Here is a 19,419-nt window from a genome sequence, read left to right as displayed (position 1 = left end):
AGGGATGGGCAAAGGCTGAAGTGTCTGTGAGGAGCTTAGGTTTTATCATAAAGGCAGTGGGAAAATTATTAATGGTTGTAATTTGGAAAATGGCATGGTAAAATTTATATTTAAAATAATAAACATAACTGTTATTGTAGAGCACTTAATGCATACTAGATACTGCATTATCTCATTTAATTTATCTAATTTAATCTTCATAGCAACACTGTAGGTAAGGTACTACTATTCTGTAAGTCTACAGGTGAGGAAACCAAAGCTTTAAAGAAGCTAGGTTAGCCCAAGGTAACTCATTTCTTAAAAAAAAAAAAAAAAATTTTTTTTTAAGTTTATTTATTTTTGACAGAGAGAGGGAGCGTGAGCTAGGGAGGTGCAGAGAGAGAGGGAGACACAGAATCCGAAGCAGGCTGCAGTCTCCAAGCTGTCAGCACAGAGCCTGACGTGGGGCTTGAACTTATGAACCGTGAGATCATGACCTGGGCCAGTCGGACACTTAACCGACTGAGCCACCCAGGTGCCCCAAAGGTAACTCATTTCTTAAGTAACAGAGCTAGAACCCAAACCCAGGTTTGTCTTATTCCAGAGCCTAAGATCATATTTTCAAACATTTAATCAACAAACATTGGCATCTGCTCTGTAAGAGGCACTATGCTAGTCTTAGCATGTAAAGGAAGAACAAAAGACATAGTGTCTCTGTTCATAAGGCTCTACAGTGTAGCCGTAGAAACAGACAACTAATTGTAAAACAACATGTGGGGGGCACCTGGGTAGCTCAGTCAGTTGAATGTCTGACACTCAGGACATGATCCCCAGGATCATGGGATTGAACCCCAAGTCAGGCTCCATGCATGGATTTAAAATTCTCTCTCTCTCTCCCTCTCTCCTTCCCTCTTTCCCTCTCTCTGTGCCCATCTCCCTCTCTCTCCTGCACTCTCTCTAAAATAAAAAACAAAAAACATGTGGTACCATGGCATGTATGCAAACAAAACATAGAAGAGGGAGCAGTTAGTTCCTGTTCTTATGTGTTTGGGTGGGGTGGGAGGTACAGGCAGAGGATCTCAGCGAGGGTTCACAAAGTGGCTATTTGGGTTAAGTCTTAAAAGAATAAACAAGATTTCACATAGTGCCCAGCCTCCCTCTTCATTTCATAACCAGTTTTTTTTGTAATGGTCTTTATTTGCTAGTTTTCTTTACTAACAACCCATTCAGTCTAACAACCTGCTCAGTCTTCTGCCTTCTACTTTCCCTTCCCACCATCCCACAACACTGTTTCAGGCTAAAGTCAACAAGCAACCAACTTGCCACCAAGCAACCAGTTGCCGAAGAGATCCTATGGCCTCTTTCCGTCCTCATCCTTCTTCACAACTCTGCAGAGCTCTACAGTGTGAATCTGTCTCCTGGACTTTTCCCCCACTTGGGGTCATGGCACTGTTCTCTCCAGTCTTGCAGTCTTGCTGCCCTTTCACAAATTCCTTTTTTGCCCATCTCTTAAATGCTTTTCATTTGGCTTTGGGGGCGCCTGACTGGCTCAGTCGAAAGAGCATGTAACTCTTGATCTTGGGGTCATGAGTTCAAGCCCCATGTTGGGTGTAGAGATTATTGGGGGGGAAAAAATACTTAAAAAATACATAAAATAAAAGTATTAAATGTTGATGTTCCACAGGGTACGGCCCTGAGTGTTGGTCTCCTCTTCCTCCTTTCTTCACACGCTCTCTGACAGCCTCATCTTCCGTGCCTTCTATTGTCGCCCATGTGTTGAGGACAGCCACCTGGCTGCTTCTCTCCCTGTTCTCTTTAGCCCCTGGTCAGTATTGGAGCTCCAGTCCACTGTTTATTGGTTCCACTCCTCCACTTCGACTTCCAGATTGGTTAGTATTTTTTGGTTGTAAGTAATAGAAAGCTAACTCAAAGTAGTTTAAGCAGGAAGGAGAAACTAATTATAAAGATGAAAAGGGGGGCGCCTGGGTGGCGCAGTCGGTTAAGCGTCCGACTTCAGCCAGGTCACGATCTCGCGGTCTGTGAGTTCAAGCCCCGCGTCAGGCTCTGGGCTGATGGCTCGGAGCCTGGAGCCTGTTTCCAATTCTGTGTCTCCCTCTCTCTCTGCCCCTCCCCCGTTCATGCTCTGTCTCTCTCTGTCCCAAAAATAAATAAAAAACGTTGAAAAAAAAATTAAAAAAAAAAAAAAGATGAAAAGGGTGGGTTTTAGAGAATTAAAGACAGGAATGCAACCTGGTCTTAAGGGACCAAAACTAGAAACCAGAAACTGTGGGAAGCTCAGGAAGTGGTGATTCCCCTTCCTGCCATTTTTCTCTGTGCTGCTTTTCCTAGGTCTCTTTGGTAGATGTGGCCATCCCTTTTCATCCAACAGTAGATTATACTCTTCTAGCACACTGATCAATAACAGTTGTCTTTCCGTCCATTTTTAAATTCCTAGGAGAGTAATCCACACTTGTCAGCTGTTGGAGGTGGGATGGAAGGTTCAGCCACACGATACAATTGTAGCTACTAGAAGTCAGAGCAGTTTCCATAAAAAAGATAAAGGCTCCTGGGCTGAGTAAATACCCAATAGGGTATCTAATCTAGGTACCTCAAACTCTGCAAATCCAAAATGGAACTCCACCTTCCCTTACTTGAACTACTTGTTATATTTCCTATTTTATTTATGGATTCACTGAACTTTCCCTAAAACTGTAGTTGCAGTTTCCTTCTCTTCTTGCTTCGTCCAACCCTCCGCTGTACTCAGTCATCTACCTCTGAAATGGCCCCAGACTGTGTTTCCTTGATTTATGCCTTGATTTATGCCTTTTCTATGCACATTATTACAGCAGTCCATTAATGGGTTTTTCTGCTTTTAGGCTTGTGCTCTTTAGTGCACCATCCACACTACAGCCAGAGCCATCTTTCTAAAATACTGTCTGGTCGCATCACTCCTGCTTTGAAGGCTTTCTATTCCTGACCTTCTGCCTGGGGTGGGGAGTGAACAGTGAAACTCCCCTGAGGGTTGTCTCTTGAGCCAGGGTCTCTGTGACATTCCCCGGTGTCATGTAGTGTCCTGAAGTTCACACAGTTCCTGTGAGCGGCTTGCTGTCTCTCATGGCACACAGGCCTTCCCCAAGTCCTTCATTTTGCAGAAGTCTCTGTACTACCAACTTGTGTCTCCCCAGAGTCCACTCTGCCCAGCCCAGTCGTGCATTAGCCCAACCACGATGTGCCAGTGGATTGCTTAACCAACCTTTGTCTTCTCTACAGGCTCATGAGCGCTCAGAGAGTTCAGAAGTGGCTTTTGTGATGCAGTTGGTGAAGAAGCTGATGATTGTCATTGCCCGCCCAGCTCGGCTCTTGGAATGCCTGGTGAGTGGACTCCAGAGAAGGTTGGGAGGGGGTGGGGCATACAGAGGAAGTATCCTGCTAACAGCAGAACTATGGTAGTACCACCGTCATTTCTGCTGCCGACGTCCTTGTTTAAATGTGGTATGCTGGCATTGGGCCCAGATGAGTTCCTGTGAGGAAAATGGCTGGTCCTGAGGGGTATTCGTCTGACCCCCACACACTGAGCAGACCCCAGGTGAGTGGGCTTTGGGCGGTGAGGAGCATAGACCAGTTCCATTGGCACAAGTTGAGTCCATCAGTTCATCATGCAGCAGCACTTAGCACCTGCTCCACGCCACACACTGGAGACACAGACTTAAACACAGCAGAGTCCCTGAGCTTAAGGTACTCCCTCTGTAGTGGAGCTGGTCTTTCAGTGCCTCAGGTAGGAGGCATGGAGACGTAGAAATAATAATTATGATACTGCAAGTAGTGTTGCAACTGAGGGAAGTCCAAAGTGTGACAAGAACATGGGGAAGGAAGGAGGTGCCTTAGTCCTCCTTGGGATGGACGTTTGGTGAAAGCTCCTTAGAGGACACAAAGCTTGGGGTCATGAAGGATGATTATGAGTTTGCCCGGGAAGGGCATTCGATGGAGCACAGGGTGAGTGTGAAGAATTGGTGAGGGAGAAACCTGGAGGGTAGGCGGGGCAGCATCATGGAGGGTCAGGATCCCTGCTCCAGAGTTTGGGTTTATCCTGAGGGCCACTTGGAGCCATCAGAAAGTTTAGGTAAGAATGTGATATGGTCAGATTTACTTTTTTTAACCAGCTTTATTAACGCATAATTTATATACAATAAAATACATCATTTTTGATGTATTCAATGAGTTTTAACATATACACACCTGCATAATCACCACTGCATTTGAGATAGAGAACATTTCTTTCACCTCAAAAAGTTCCCTTGTGCCTTTTGCAGTCAGTCTCTCTCCCATCCCTCACCTCCCACTGCCAGGCAGCCGCTTATCTGCTCTCTTCCACTGTGGATAGGTTTGCCCTTTGTATAGTTTCATGTAGATGAAATTATGTAGTATGTTCTGACTTCTTTCAGCATAATTTGTTTTGTTTTGTTTTGTTTTATACATGTTACATGTATCACTAATGGGTTCCTATTTGTTTATGAGTAACATTCCATCAGATTTACTCCTGAGAAAGATTACTGTGGTTGCAACATGGATGGTGAATTGGAAGAGAGGGCAGGATGACCAGGCAAATAGCCAGAAGCAGCAGTTCGTGTGCAGATAGGGGTGGCCTGAGGAGGCCAGTGGTAGGGGCACAGAGAAGAGGTAGATGGAGGAGCTTTAGGGGTTTAGGAGACAGACACTCTGACCAGGGACTGAGGAAAGAATAAGAAGTTAGAAGGACTTCCAGATCTTGCCTAGTAGATTAATCCACGTTTTAAATTCATAGGAGAGTAAGATTACTCTCCTCTGGCAGTGGATGTTTCTCCAAAATATTGACACCAGAGATGAGGGAAGCCGTGGAAGCTGGACTTGTGGTCAAGCAGAGGGCCTCTTCCTCAAGAAAATGAAGTCCGTGCTTGGACAGGGCTTAGAGTCAGGCCTGGGTTTGAATGTTGGCTCTCTGTCCCTTCCTGTCTCTGTGACCATGGATAAATCAGTGCATCTATTTGGGCCTTGATTTCCTCACTGAGGTCATAGAGATGTTAGCCGGGTTTAGCCCAGAGTGTAGCACTTAGTAGGGACTCAGTAAATAGAATCCTCACTATTCTGTGCTCTGTGCAGAAAAGGACTCATGTGCTGTCCACATAGTACTCCGGTCCTAGCACATACGAGGTGCTCGGTAAATATTTGAAGGCAGGCCTGCACGTACTTGTGCGTGTGTGTGTGATAGTGCCATCTGGCTGGCAGAAGGCTTTGGACCAGGTGAATAGGTTGAGCTATCTTGAAGCCAAAAGCTTTGGATCTTAGTGTGAGGAAGACAACACATGCTTAGGGTGTCCAGTCTGGAGCTCACCTGGAAGACACCCATTCTCATGATCCATGAATCATGATGTTTCTGGGTATTCGGAAGCAGGGGTGTCCCATCACAAAGAGAAAGTCTTCTTGTTCATCTTCCTCCAGGTATGTGCTGTGAAAACCAAAGCCTTCACTTGTAGCCCTCACCACTGACCACCTCTCTCCCCTGGTACAGGAGTTTGACCCTGAAGAGTTCTACCACCTGTTAGAAGCAGCCGAGGGCCATGCCAAAGAGGGACAAGGGATTAAATGTGACATTCCCCGCTACATCGTTAGTCAACTGGGCCTCACACGGGATCCCCTAGAGGGTGAGCATGCTGCCTGGTGGCTGTGAAGAGGCCCCACAGCCAACAAACTCTAACCTCAGGAAAGCCACTTGGAGAAGAGACTTAGATTGGACACGGTCACAACTCAGCATCAGGGGCTTCAGGGCTATCAGAGGAACCGTGTATTCTCTGTCAGAAAACAGCTTCTCCTTCAGAATTGTTCACATCTGCCTGACATTAACCCAATCTGGATTGGCGTGAGGCCAGTTGGGTTGGATTTAGAATGTCAAAAGAGGTCAACAACAAAAGACCACAATTACATTTTCAAAAATGGCTCCCTCCTCTGCATGCTTACCTCCTTGTCTGCCACCTTACAAGTTCTCCTGTGTCTTTGATGTGTCCTGACACGGGGCTTCACATTGTGCCCCTTCATGAACCCTGGGCTTCTAAGTCCCTGGTCTGTGCTCATCCTGCTCCTGCCTTCTCTGTTCCCCAACCCCATCCGGCAAAGCAGGATAGGGACCAATAGCCCACCCTTGGGCCCTGTTTTCCAGGAATTGTCCTAAATTTGAGTGAAACTTTTTAGAATTTGCCAGGCCTTATGAATGGCACTGGACTTCTAGAAATAGGAGTGGCAGTATTATTTGGCAATTAAGTCCAAAAGCTGTGACTCTTCTGTGGATAGAGCCACAGGAGTACACAGATGCAGGAAATATTAATGCCTACCTTGCACGTACCTGTCATGTGATGTGAGTGGACTACTGACATTGCTGTGCACACCTTTCTCTTGTGCCCTTGCTTTGCTTCTAGAAATGGCCCAGTTGAGCAGCTATGACAGTCCTGACACTCCAGAGACAGATGATTCAGTTGAGGTAAAGAGCTTGAGCTTCTGCCCCAATCACAGAGACTGGGCCCTGTGAAGCAAAGGCCTGTGAGTCCTCTGTGAGAGAATATCTAAAGGAGGGATGGAGGAGTGGGTGGTTGTGCATACTGTCTCAGAAGTCATTCAGCTCCTGACTGAGGAAGAATGGGCTGGGGCCGCGGCAGGACTAAGAGCTGAGCTGATCCTGGGGCTCAGCTTCCCCAGGCACGTGGGCTCTGAGAAGCATGCCTGCCTTCTGCCTTTGCTCTTGTCTTCCAGGGCCGTGGGGCATCTCTGACTAAAAAGACACCCTCTGAAGAGGACTTTGAGACCATTAAGCTCATCAGCAATGGCGCCTATGGGTAAAGGCAGAGGGGAGGGTGTAGCCAGGACTGGAGCTAAGTCAGCCCTTGGACTCTTCCTTCTAGAAGTATATGATACCCAATTCTCTGGGCAGCAGATGCCTCAGGATAGACCCTCTCCCTCTCCAAAGCCAGGAGTCCAGGAGAGACAGGAGTTGATTTTACTCTGACATGTGGGCATTGTTCCTTTCCCAGACAAGGTCCCCACCTCTCTTGGTAGCACTCCCCCTGCAGTGAGCTCTGGGGAAGTCTGAGCTGTGTCCTCAGGACTTGGTGTTATTGAGAAATTGAAGAGCTCTATGGGCAGGGGGCCCACATCCTTTTCATCGATAAGCTCACCCCTGCTCCTTTGTTCTGTGCATTTACAAGTTGTGATAGGAGGCATTTTGGACACCCCAGCTCTGGGTGGTGGGGAGCACGGCCCAGGTTGCTGAGGGCCCATGGGGGCTGGGCCGGGCTGTGTTTCCCAGGGCTGTATTCCTGGTGCGGCATAAGTCCACTCGGCAGCGCTTTGCCATGAAGAAGGTCAACAAGCAGAACTTGATCCTACGGAACCAGATCCAGCAGGCCTTTGTGGAGCGTGACATACTGACTTTTGCCGAGAACCCCTTTGTCGTCAGCATGTTCTGCTCCTTTGAGACCAAGCGCCACCTGTGCATGGTGATGGAGTATGTGGAAGGTACTGGGGGAAGGGTGACCTGGCATGGAAGCCAAGGCACAACATGAGGCTTAGCCCTGAGCTAGGACCAACAGCTTTGAATAGGGGTGAAGTTTCAGAGCCCAGCTTCCCAATCTCTCTTTGGCATTGGTTTCTGCCTTAGGATCTCAGAGACCATTTGGCCATGGTGGGCACAAATCTCCCTGCCCCTCATAGGGAGAGGCTTCTGGAGCAGTCGCTGCCATGCGGCTCCCCATGTCAGGTGCAAAGAGAGGCATTCTGGGACAAGATGTATCAGCCCAATAGCTGTAGAATCCTGCACCTCAAAGCCTGGACGGTCTCTACTGCTGGCGTCCGGCAGGAACAAAGGAGGTAGCAGAGCCACATAGCCCAAGGTTACGTGCTGGGAGGACTGTATCTGGACCCTCAGAAGAAAGGAATGCCATTGGCCTGGCTGATGGCTTGTGAAGGGATCACCCCTTGAGAACACAAAATGTTCTGGGGATGGAATAAAAGAGCATCATGGGGCATATGGGGGAGAGAGAGCAGTTTTGCCAGTGGCCTTCCCACTTCCCTTCTCGCTGCTGTGTACAACTTCCAAAGATATTTTGCCTAAGGCTTGAAGTTGAAACACAACAAAACTCCCCTTTTAATTCAGGGTACATGCTGAGAGTTTACGGTGTTATCTTACTGGAAAACCAGAGGATAGTTGTCAGGAAGAAAATAAGTGAACAAATGCTGAAGTCTCGGTCAGATGTGTTTATAATATACAGGACTCATACCCTAAAATAACGCAGCTGCATCCCTGCAAATCCACTCACAAGTATGGAAGCCTGGGTTCCTACCCTCTCTGGCCTGAACAGTGGCCCTGACAGCCATTGGCAGATTCACCGTGCTGCCTACTTGTCTCCACACTCTGTCTGCCCCCATACCAGCGTTGGAAGGGCTAGATTCACAGTCTCTAGCACCAGGCTATTCTGTGAGGCTGTCTCCTCTGGGACCTCAGAGACTATAAAGCCTAAGACCATAGGGAACTGGATCCTTCCTTCATGGTGGCCTGGGCTTGTTGCAGGAGGAGATTGTGCTACTCTGCTGAAGAACATCGGGGCCCTGCCTGTGGACATGGTGCGTCTGTACTTCGCAGAAACCGTGCTAGCCCTGGAGTACTTACACAACTATGGCATCGTGCACCGTGACCTCAAGCCTGACAAGTATGCCCACACTCTTGGTTCCTTGTCCAAGGTCTCTCTTGGATCTCTATATAGATGGAGGCAGACACAGCATGTTTGAATCTATCCCAGAATGGATGCTAGGAAATAGTGCTCTTATGGGTGTCTGTCTAGGCCTAGTACTCTAGCCCCTGACCACCCCAGATGCAAAGACCATTGCCAGTAAGTCTGGCAGGCACATAAGACTTCGGTGACATGTAAGAATCACTGAGAAGCTCCACTAAAGAAACCAAGCAGGAACGAAAGAATCGGCACATCTAGTAGATGGATAAACAAGTGTTCTAACATTTACTGGCCTCTCTGGGCCAAGCATTATAATCTGGACTGTAAAATAGTCCCTGGCCTATAGAACATAAGTTTAGTATGGGAACAGAAATATCTGAGTATAGGCTGCTTCTCGGAAGGCATAAGTCAGATGGAAAAGGTGAGAGGAGCTTTCTAAAGCCAGGAAACAGGATTTGCAAAGGCACCCACCCAGGTGTGAGAGAATGAGACCTAGGAACTACAGTATGGGGAAATGGAGATCCTTAATTGGTCAGAGTAGTAAGAGAGAAGGCTGGAGAGATAGGCAGGGATTAGATCATCAGGGGTCTTTTTGTTAGGTTTGGGTTTTATTTTAAAGGGTTGGAGGCACCTGGGTGACTCACTTGGTTAAGTGTCCAACTTCAGCTCAGGTCACGATCTCACAATTCATGAGTTCGAACCCCATGTCGGGCTCTGTGCTGACAGCTCAGAGCCTGGAGCCTGCTTCAGATTCTGTGTCTCCTACTCTCTTTCTGCCCCTCCCCATTCACTCTCTGTCTCTCCCTCTGTCTCTCTCAAAAATAAACATATAAAATTAAATTAAATTAAATTAAAAAAATAAAATAAAATAAAGGGTCCTAACAAGTTTTCAAAGGGCCTGTTAGCCAAAGCTATGATAGAATGACAGATTTTAGTTTAGGTTTAGAGAGTCCACTGTGCAGTGGAAAAGGTGGTGAGGCTGTTGCAGTAGATCAGGCCCAAAACAACCACACCTGCAGGATGCAGAAGAGAGGGGATAGTGTTAAGAAGTAGAAAGGAAACCAAAAGGTTGGGGTGGGTGGTGGAAGAGAAGCAGGGGAGCAGGAGTCTGGGATGTCATCCAGACTTCTAGCTCAGGACTAGTGCATGGGGAATAGCCTCTTTTGTGAAAAGTGGCTTTGACACTAGACAGACCTGAGTTCAAATGACCCCTTGTTAACTCTGTGAGTTTGGGTCTGTTCATTAAACCTCTCTGAACCTCATGTTCCTCCTCTTAAAAAATTGGGGATAATTTTTAATTATTTTATTATTAATTAATTATTTATTAACTATCAATTATTAATCAACTGTTTTTAATTAATAATAAATTAATTATTTAATTTATTTTTTAATTATTAATACCGGTCTTTGTTGCATTAGTTACTGTGTAAGACCTTTTGGGAGCCAGGATATTTTTATAAGTAATAAACTACTTGTCACAGAACTCAGAGATAACAAAAATCATTTTCTGAGAAGACCACTTAGGCAGTGTGACTCTGTTTTGGACAGGTTGAGTTCATGGTGTCCATAAGACATCTGGGAAGTTAGTAGTCATGAAGCTCATAAAAGAAGTCAGATGCTGATTTGGGAATCAGAATAAAGGGGTGGCAGGGTGAAGCCTTTGTCATGAAATGAAATGGTCCCAGCAGAGTATGTAATGGGAGAACAGAGAGACCATTCTCTGTGAGATCTTATTTCTGGTTTCTCCCAATCAACTTTCCTTTAAAACCAGCTGTGGAGAGGTGCCTGGGTGGCGTGGTGAGTTAAGTGACCAACTCTTGATCTCGGCTCAGGTCACGATCTCACAGTTCATGAGTTCAAGCCCCGGCATCAGGCTCTGCGCCGACAGCGCAAAACATGCTCGGGATTCTGTCTCTCCTTCTCTCTGCCCCTCCCCTGCTTGTTTTCTCTCTCTCTCTCTCTCTCTCTCTCTCTCTCTCTCTCTCTCTCTCTCTCTCTCTCTCAAAATAAATAAGCTTTAAAAAATTTTAAAACCAGCTGTGCACATGGAGCAAGATGATTCACCCCTTTCGCCTCTCCCTGAGTCTGGGTATCATGAGACACCCAGTGAGAAAAGAGGGCTGGGTATGGCTAGAGCCTTGGGATGCGGTTGATCTTTCTGTGGAAGAAGGTCAGTCCGTCAGCTGGCTGGTACCTGCCCCCAGCATAGAATACAGTTGAGGGGAGTAAACATTAATGAGTTGGGGGAATGGGCAAAAGGCAGGTTAGTTCTTGTGCAGAATGTAGTACTCACAAAGCCAGAGATTTTTTTTTTTTTTCATAGGGGCCGGTCTCCTTGATGAAGCTACCCTGCTTATATCCCACAGGAACCCTTTGGAAGCCTGACTGGGAAATTTTGGCATATAAAAAATCAGCACTCTTAGAAAACTAGGAAATAACCCTATACTTTTGTTTCTCTGGTTTCCCAGCCTCCTGATTACATCCATGGGGCACATCAAGCTTACTGACTTTGGCCTTTCTAAAATTGGCCTCATGAGCCTGACAACAAACTTGTATGAGGGCCACATTGAAAAGGATGCCCGGGAGTTCCTGGACAAGCAGGTACAGAAGGATAGTTGAGACCTTGGGAGTTGAGTTCCAGACTTCAGAATAAGGGTAGGGGGCCATATACTTAGCTAGATATTAAGACTGGGAGCTCCTATCTTTTCCACCTTTTGGTTCCACAGAGGTATTGAGGGTAGGTAGCACATTTGGAAAATAGGGTGGGCCACAAGAATCATATGGATATAAAATCCAAAATCATCTTCCTCAGGGTTTGGAGAAAATAGGTCGTATAACCATTGTTATTCTCAAAGACTAACCTGAGATTTGTCCTGAACCTCCTATAGCCTCGGTCAAGGGCAAGGCTCTTCTGGAGCCTGTTCTTGGAACACTGCTCCAAGTCTCCACTGGATTATGGTCCAGCTTCTTGAGAGTAGCCTCTGGATGTTCCTTGATTTGACAGTTCAGGTTGTGACTATTTGCAAGTCCCTGTAGTAGTCATGTGACTAACTATAGGGTCTGTCCTTTGAGAGGCTGGAGGGCAGAGGCCAGTTATGGGAACAAGATGCCAGAAAGAGTTGTTAAGGGCTCGGGGAGTGGTTGTTCCAGGCTAGAAGTGTATGTTTTGGTTAGTTAGGAAGTATGTAAATTCACTCCACCAACAGTTCCAAATCCGATACCCTGGGTTCCTATTGATCTTGTTCTTTAACCAAAGTAAGCCAAGTCTTCCTTCAGAGACTTTCTTCTCCAGGGGTGGGAACATCCCCACTTCTTCAGCCATTATGCCAATGAGCTACCTCAGGATGCTGAGCCAGCCTGGCTTCTCTGTGCCCAGGTATGCGGGACCCCGGAGTACATTGCGCCTGAGGTGATCCTGCGTCAGGGCTATGGGAAGCCAGTGGACTGGTGGGCCATGGGCATAATCCTGTATGAGTTCCTGGTGGGTTGCGTCCCTTTCTTTGGAGATACTCCGGAGGAGCTCTTTGGGCAAGTGATCAGTGGTAGGTACCATCACCCTGGCATACTGGGGAGACAGAGTCTGGATCCACAAATATAATTTACACATGCACCTGTGAGGCTTATGAGTTCTTGTTCTGAATTTGTGTGTATGTGTAGTATGCTTGCCTCTTAGATGCGAATGTGTGTGGGTACGTGTGCACTGTGTGTGTCATGTGGGGCTTGTTCCATTTGTGTTCATGTATCCCCCATATGCCTGCGTTGTGTATGTGTGAGTATACTAGTGTCTGAAGTATAAAGGCAGGGTGAGCTGGAGCTTCAGGACAGGAGAAGTCCTGGATCAAGAGCAAGCTGCGGGCTAGGGTATGTGTGACCCCCTAGGAGGGCAGGAACTTATAGAACTTAAAGAGTTGGGTCCTGGGCAAGGCTTTCAGTGGCTCTGGGCTGGGCCCGTTATGCCTCCCTACCCATGTCTTACCATAGAACCCTCTTCTTTATCTCCCCACTCTGCCTGCCTGCAACCTCTGAGACCCTTCTCTAAACCACTCCTTCCCTCTTACCCCCAACTCTTCAGATGAGATTGTGTGGCCTGAGGGGGAGGATGCACTGCCGCCAGATGCCCAGGACCTCACCTCTAAACTGCTCCACCAGAACCCTCTGGAGAGATTGGGTGCAGGTAGGACAGGCCCCACTGACCTTTCTCACAACTTGGAAGAGGGAAGAGGGAGGTTGAGTCCATGCAACCGGGAAGCTCAGGCTTCAGATATGGGCAGCGCATCTGATCCTGAGACTGCCCTGCTCCTGTGAGCACAAGGAGAAAGGTGCCATAGCCGAGGCATTCAGGACTGGCCTCTTGAGGTCTGGGTTCTCACTGGACTTGCTGGCCTGGACTCCACACAGCTCATCCTGCGCCTCGCCCACACCCTCCCTGTCCACAGGCAGTGCTTCTGAGGTGAAGCAGCATCCGTTCTTTACTGGTCTGGACTGGACAGGACTTCTTCGCCAGAAGGCTGAATTTATTCCTCAACTGGAGTCAGAGGATGATACCAGCTACTTTGACAGTAAGGCCACTGGTGGGATGGGGAGAAGTGGGGATCCTACCTGTTTGCCCAGAAACACCTGTGCACCCTCCACTTGGTACTGGGAGTCACTTCTCCAGCCCTCTGAGGTCTGATAAAGGTCAAAAGGAGGCACCAACCAGGGCCTCTAAAGGGAACTGTCCTGTGTGTCTGACCCAGCCCGCTCCGAGCGCTACCACCACGTGGACTCAGAGGATGAGGAAGAAGTGAGTGAGGATGGCTGCCTGGAGATCCGCCAGTTCTCATCGTGCTCTCCAAGGTTCAGCAAGGTGCGATGGAGCAGGCCCAGGCTGGGAAGGACTGGGAGAAGAGGACCTGTCAAGGAATATGCCTGGGGCAGGTTGGCGGGGAGCATGTGACGGGGCTACCCCTAGGAAAAGAGGAAGAAGGGGCCCAGCCTGCATATGACAGATATCGCAAGAACCACTCCAGGCCCTGACGTCAGAGATGCCAGGGGTGAGGCCCAGTCAGGCCAGTGGAATAGCCGCTTCCTCGAATATTCATCTGGTATGGAGGAGGGAAGGGGAAAACTGGTTCCAATTCCTGGGTTTCAGGTGCCAAGGATACTTTTGGGAGGTGTGGCTGTTGGGGCCTGTCCCTGGCACAGACTCTGTGCCCACAGGTGTACAATAGCATGGAGCGGCTGTCCCTGCTTGAGGAGCGCCGGGCACCACCCCCCACCAAGCGCAGCCTGAGTGAGGAGAAGGACGACCGCTCTGATGGCTTGGCAGGGCTGAAGGGCCGAGACCGGAGCTGGGTGATTGGCTCCCCTGAGATGTGAGCACCCAGAATCCACCTAGGGTGGGCAGCATAGCCATCCATTAGTTGTTACAGATCATGGGCGAGATTCAGATGCTGGGGGGCAGTGCTGGTGGCAGTGAGGGGGTATCCCAGGGATGGCTGCTGAAGGGAATGTCAGAGGAAAAAAGTTCTATGACTTACAACTCTTGTGAGCCCCTCAGGAAGCCTGAGCTGGAGGAAGGAGACCACCTGCCTGTCTCACCCTGGGCCTTGTGTCTCACAGATTGCGGAAGAGGCTGTCAGTGTCAGAGTCATCCCACACGGAGAGCGACTCAAGCCCTCCACTGACAGTGCGACGCCGCTGCTCAGGTCTCCTGGATGCTCCTCACTTCCCTGAGGGCCCTGAGGAGGCTAGCAGCACCCCCAGGAGGCAGCAGCTGGAGGGTACATGGCTTCTGACGCCCCCATCTGGAGAAGGGGTATCTGGGCCTGTCCCTGAACGGCCAGTAGAGCGGCGACTGAAGCTAGATGAGGAGCCTGTTGGCCAGAGCTGCAGCTCCAGTCCAGGTGTGGCCCAGCAGGTGGCCAGGAGGCCTGGAATGGAGGACGCTGCAGGCAGGCAGGGGGGTGAGGCTCCACTGCATTGCAGGTTTCAGTGCTTACTTGGGCCCACAGCTCTGGAGACTCGAGGAGGCCGTGGGACCCCACAGCTGACTGAGGGAGCCACAGCCAAGGCCATCAGTGACCTGGCGGTACGCAGGGCCCGCCACCGACTGCTCTCCGGGGACTCAGCAGAAAAGCGCACCACTCGCCCCATCAACAAAGTGATCAAGTCCGCCTCAGCCACAACCCTGTCCCTCCTCATTCCTACAGGTAAGCCCCCCAGGGAACTAGGATAAAACTCACAGGAAGGGCCCTGGAATCTCTGTGGGCCTTTGGCAGGGTCTGCGCATGGCAGGTATGTCTGTGCGTCGTGTGTTAAGGAGCAGGTATCTGAGAGACTGTGTATCACTGCTCCCTCCTTGTTAGGAGATGAGAGGTCTCTAAAAGTGTGCATTGGTGTCAGGTTGTGTGTGCATATGCCACAAGGCGAGATGGCACTATGTAATGAGTGCAGGCTCTGAGGCAGAGAGCTTACATTCAGATCCTGGCTCCTGACCTTGACAAAGTTGCTTAACCTCTCTGAGTCTCAAGTTCCTCATCAAAAATCGTAGAACTTACTAGTGGTAGCTCGTAGGGTAATTGGGATGTATGAATACGTACAGAGAGCGTATGTGGCCCCTGATGGATACAAGTATGTATTCAGTAAGTGCTAGCTGCCATCACCTCTTGGGCCAAGGGGGGTGGTTTGGGCATGTGAGGGGCTTTGCTGCTCTTGAGTCTGTGGTGAAGACATCCCTGGGCTTAGTCTCTGCCTGTGACTACAGCTGTGAGGCATCAGCAGCCTAGCCTAGATGGAGCTGGGCTGGAAGTATGGCCAGGCCAGGGTCCTCTGACCTGCTCAGTCCTGTCTTTCCTTCTCCAGAACACACCTGCTCTCCATTGGCCAGCCCCATGTCCCCACATTCCCAGTCATCCAACCCGTCATCCAGGGACTCTTCTCCAAGCAGGGACTTTTTGCCAGCCCTCAGCAACTCGAGGCCCCCCATCATCATCCACCGAGCTGGCAAGAAGTATGGCTTCACCTTGCGGGCCATCCGTGTCTACATGGGTGACTCAGACGTCTACACTGTGCACCACATGGTGTGGGTATGTCTGGCCATCCAGACCTGTTGTCTCCCAGTTTTGTCATTGTTCTGCCTTCCCCCTATCAGGGCCTGTCTGTCCCTGCTTCTTTCCCTGCCTAAACTATCCTCAGGGTATAAAGTGGGGGTGGGGAACAGCAGAACCAGGCCCCACACTTTACCCTCAGGCTCCAGGCTGAGGACTGTTATCTCCCTGGGGCAGCACGTGGAGGATGGAGGTCCAGCCAGTGAGGCAGGGCTTCGTCAGGGTGACCTCATCACTCATGTCAACGGGGAGCCTGTGCATGGACTGGTGCACACAGAAGTGGTGGAGCTGATTCTGAAGGTTAGTGCTGGGTATGCTACCTGACGTGGTCCCCCAGTGACCCTGCCTTATAAGTCTATGACTTACTACGGGGAATTGGGAGAGTTGGGTGCACACACCCATGGCACTGAGGACAGACGCACCCATAGCAATGGGCTTTTGCTGGAAATCAGCGTCCTCACTGACCAAGGCCCAGGGATCCTTCTGAGCCATGGATAGGACTGAAGAACAAGACAAATGAGCCTCTTCTCCACTTTCCCAACCCTAAACTGTCCAGGCTCCAGTTGGAGCCATTTCCTAATCTGTGAAGTGGGAAGACAGGCCTATGGTTCACACCTGTCAATGTAGGGACAAAAGCTAGAGCTGTGGGGTAGCCATGCCTGAGGGTGAGGGTAGGAGCAAAAATATGTTCCCTGCCTTAGCCTGGGTTCACGCTCTGTTCCCCAGAGTGGAAACAAGGTGTCTATTTCAACAACGCCCTTGGAGAACACATCCATTAAAGTGGGGCCAGCTCGGAAGGGCAGCTACAAGGCCAAGATGGCCCGAAGGAGTAAGCGGAGCCGGGGCAAAGATGGGCAAGAAAGGTGAGCATGACTGAGCCACCTAGGTGCTCGTGTGTGCTCGGAGCCCTGGCTATTGGGCCCAGTATATGCTATGCCTCGTGCACCAACTCACACAGCCCTTGACTCTTGTCTCTGCAGCAAAAAAAGGAGCTCCCTGTTCCGGAAGATCACCAAGCAGGCATCCCTGTTGCACACCAGCCGTAGCCTTTCCTCCCTTAACCGCTCCTTATCATCAGGGGAGAGCGGGCCAGGCTCTCCTACACACAGCCACAGCCTTTCCCCCCGATCTCCCACTCAGGGCTACCGGGTGACCCCTGATGCTCTGCATTCAGGTATGAAGTGCTCCCTGCACATCACAGAGACAGCCCCTGGGAGGTAGGAAAGAGCCTATAGGCCCTCTGTGCTTCTCTGCAGCCCCACTCTGAAACTCCTTCACCCTACCCCCTGCAAGACTCAGCAGTCCTAGGGAGGAGGTGACAGGGGCGGAGGGTGACTTTATTTCTGTAGCCTGGGCTCTGGTTCACTGGCTAGGGTCACCTTGATGATCCTGGGACATTCTACGGGTAGCCCTGCCTTGCCCCTCAGTCACTTCTATCAGCTGACATTGTTCTGCCTTTGTGTGTCTGTCTGTGTGTGCAAAGTGGGAGGAAATTCATCACAGAGCAGCTCCCCCAGCTCCAGCGTGCCCAGTTCTCCAGCCGGCTCTGGGCACACACGACCCAGCTCCCTGCACGGCCTGGCACCCAAGCTCCAGCGCCAGTACCGCTCTCCGCGGCGCAAGTCAGCCGGCAGCATCCCTCTGTCACCACTGGCCCATACCCCTTCCCCACCGCCAGCAGCTTCACCCCAGCGCTCCCCATCGCCCCTGTCTGGACATGGAGCCCAGGCCTTCCCCACCAAGCTTCATTTGTCGCCTCCTCTGGGCAGGCAGCTCTCACGACCCAAGAGTGCAGAGCCGCCCCGCTCACCACTACTTAAGAGGGTACAGTCAGCTGAGAAACTGGCAGCTGCGCTTGCTGCTTCCGAGAAGAAGCTAGCCACTTCTCGGAAGCATAGCCTTGACCTGCCCCACCCTGAGCTAAAGAAGGAACTGCCGCCCAGGGAAGTCAGCCCTCTAGAGGTGGTTGGGACCAGGAGTGTGCTGTCTGGGAAAGGGTCACTGCCAGGGAAGGGGGTGCTGCAGCCTTCTCCCTCATGGGCCCTAGGCGCTCTCCGACAGGACCGGGCTGAACGGCGAGAGTCGCTGCAGAAGCAGGAAGCCATCCGTGAGGTTGACTCTTCAGAGGATGACGCCGAGGAGGGGCCGGAGAACAGCCAAGGTGTACAGGAACCGAGCTTGGCACCAAGCCCAGAAGTGGGCCGGGACCCACCCCTCAGAGGAGCAGGAGAGGGTGAGGAAGAGGATGCCTTCTTGTCTAGGGACCCCAAGAGCCAGGGCTCAGTGGCCCCAGGCCTGTTGACAGAGATCACACTGAAGGATCCCGGAATGGAAGGCCCTAGTGTCCCCCAGAGGAGGCTTGGGATCCCACAAGCCTTTGAGGAGGCTGCCAGCTCCTCATCACCGGCCCCCAGCCTAGATAAGGCTGGACCCACAGACCCTATCCCTCCTGAAGGCTGCTGGAAGGCCCAGCACTTCCATACCCAGGCACTAACAGCACTTTGTCCTAGCTCTTCAGGACTTCTCCCTACCAGTCCCTCTGCTGTCGCCTCGACCTCTGGAGAGCCAGGCCCATGGGCCTGGAAATTTCTTATTGAGGGTCCAGACAGGGCATCCCCAAGCAGAAAGGCAACAATGGAAGGTGGGGTGGCCAGCTCCCAGGATTTGGAAACCATAACTCCAGTCCATTCAGAGAACCTGTCTCCCAGACAGGAGGTGAAGTCATGGCCACCTGGTGCCCCTGGGCTGGTCCATCCACCTTGTGAGTTTCCCCGCCAAAGCTGGCTGTGGAAGCCCGAATGTGCACAAATAGAGAAAGAGGAGCCAGCCCTGGGCATCACCAAAGTGCCTGATGCCTCAGGTGATAGGAAGCAGGACATTCCACGCAGAAGCTGCCCTCTCACCCAGGAGCCTGGGCCCAGCCTGCTCCGGAGAGGCCGAGACCCAGCAGGCCCTCAAAAGCATCAGGACTTGGCATTGGTGCCTGATGAGCTTTTAAAGCAAACATAACAGTCGTTTGCCATTTCTTGCACTCAGATCTGTGTAATACATGCTCTTGGAAACCATCTTTGTCTTTTGTTTCTTTCAGTCAACACAAATGTAACTCAAGGTCTTTGTTACTGCTGAGAATAGAGTGGTGAATAACACACTTTTCCACTGTCAGGGGAGGGTTGCCTAAGCCCAATGTGGCTTCCCAGAGACTGCGACGTCTGAGCTCCAACCTCTAGGACAGATGATAGTAGTTTGCTGCGTTAGAAGAGTGGGGTGGATTAGTCTGAGTATCCAAGCAATAAGTACAGCACTTACCATATACTTGGTATATTCAAGAAACAGAAAACAAAGTGGAAATGGGTCTAGTGAGTTTGGCAAGGGCCATATTTAATGATCTTCCAAGAGCTTAGACTTTCTGTAAGTGGTGGGGAGTTATAGAAGACCCCGTAGCAACTAATATTCTGGCTTTATAGAGGAGGGAACTTGGGTTTTCAGATATTAACATAGCTTGGGCACAATTACAATTAGAACCTAGGTCTCTCCTGACTCCACAACCCATATTTATCTCTTAACTTAGAGTGCTTCATGGCCAGACGATGAGGTAGAAGGAG

General features: G+C 50.2%; 1 protein-coding gene across 8 annotated transcripts in view; it reads left to right on the top strand.

Moving 5' to 3' along the window:
• The window catches only part of MAST2 (microtubule associated serine/threonine kinase 2), a 220,508-nt gene extending 201,626 nt beyond the window's left edge, over positions 1-18,882 (top strand). For all 8 annotated transcript variants that reach the window (XM_078451967.2, XM_078451969.2, XM_078451968.2 and 5 more), the window contains 19 exons: positions 3,250-3,351; positions 5,525-5,657; positions 6,426-6,487; positions 6,757-6,839; positions 7,310-7,518; positions 8,570-8,708; positions 11,198-11,330; positions 12,106-12,271; positions 12,802-12,903; positions 13,166-13,288; positions 13,466-13,575; positions 13,929-14,083; positions 14,331-14,614; positions 14,723-14,920; positions 15,573-15,796; positions 15,995-16,117; positions 16,544-16,680; positions 16,798-16,991; positions 17,301-18,882. In XM_078451967.2, the coding sequence (XP_078308093.2) occupies positions 3,250-3,351; positions 5,525-5,657; positions 6,426-6,487; positions 6,757-6,839; positions 7,310-7,518; positions 8,570-8,708; positions 11,198-11,330; positions 12,106-12,271; positions 12,802-12,903; positions 13,166-13,288; positions 13,466-13,575; positions 13,929-14,083; positions 14,331-14,614; positions 14,723-14,920; positions 15,573-15,796; positions 15,995-16,117; positions 16,544-16,680; positions 16,798-16,991; positions 17,301-18,826 (4,203 nt within the window). In that variant the 3' untranslated portion in view covers positions 18,827-18,882. The remainder of the gene's footprint in view (positions 1-3,249; positions 3,352-5,524; positions 5,658-6,425; positions 6,488-6,756; positions 6,840-7,309; positions 7,519-8,569; positions 8,709-11,197; positions 11,331-12,105; positions 12,272-12,801; positions 12,904-13,165; positions 13,289-13,465; positions 13,576-13,928; positions 14,084-14,330; positions 14,615-14,722; positions 14,921-15,572; positions 15,797-15,994; positions 16,118-16,543; positions 16,681-16,797; positions 16,992-17,300) is intronic.
• The last annotated feature ends 537 nt before the right edge of the window (positions 18,883-19,419 follow it).

Source organism: Panthera onca, chromosome C1 (assembly GCF_046562875.1).
Source record: "Panthera onca isolate mPanOnc1 chromosome C1, mPanOnc1 haplotype 2, whole genome shotgun sequence".
Classification (NCBI taxonomy): domain Eukaryota; kingdom Metazoa; phylum Chordata; class Mammalia; order Carnivora; family Felidae; genus Panthera; species Panthera onca.
The sequence above is the reverse complement of the archived record's forward strand: the minus strand, read 5'-3'. Positions and strand labels throughout refer to the sequence as shown.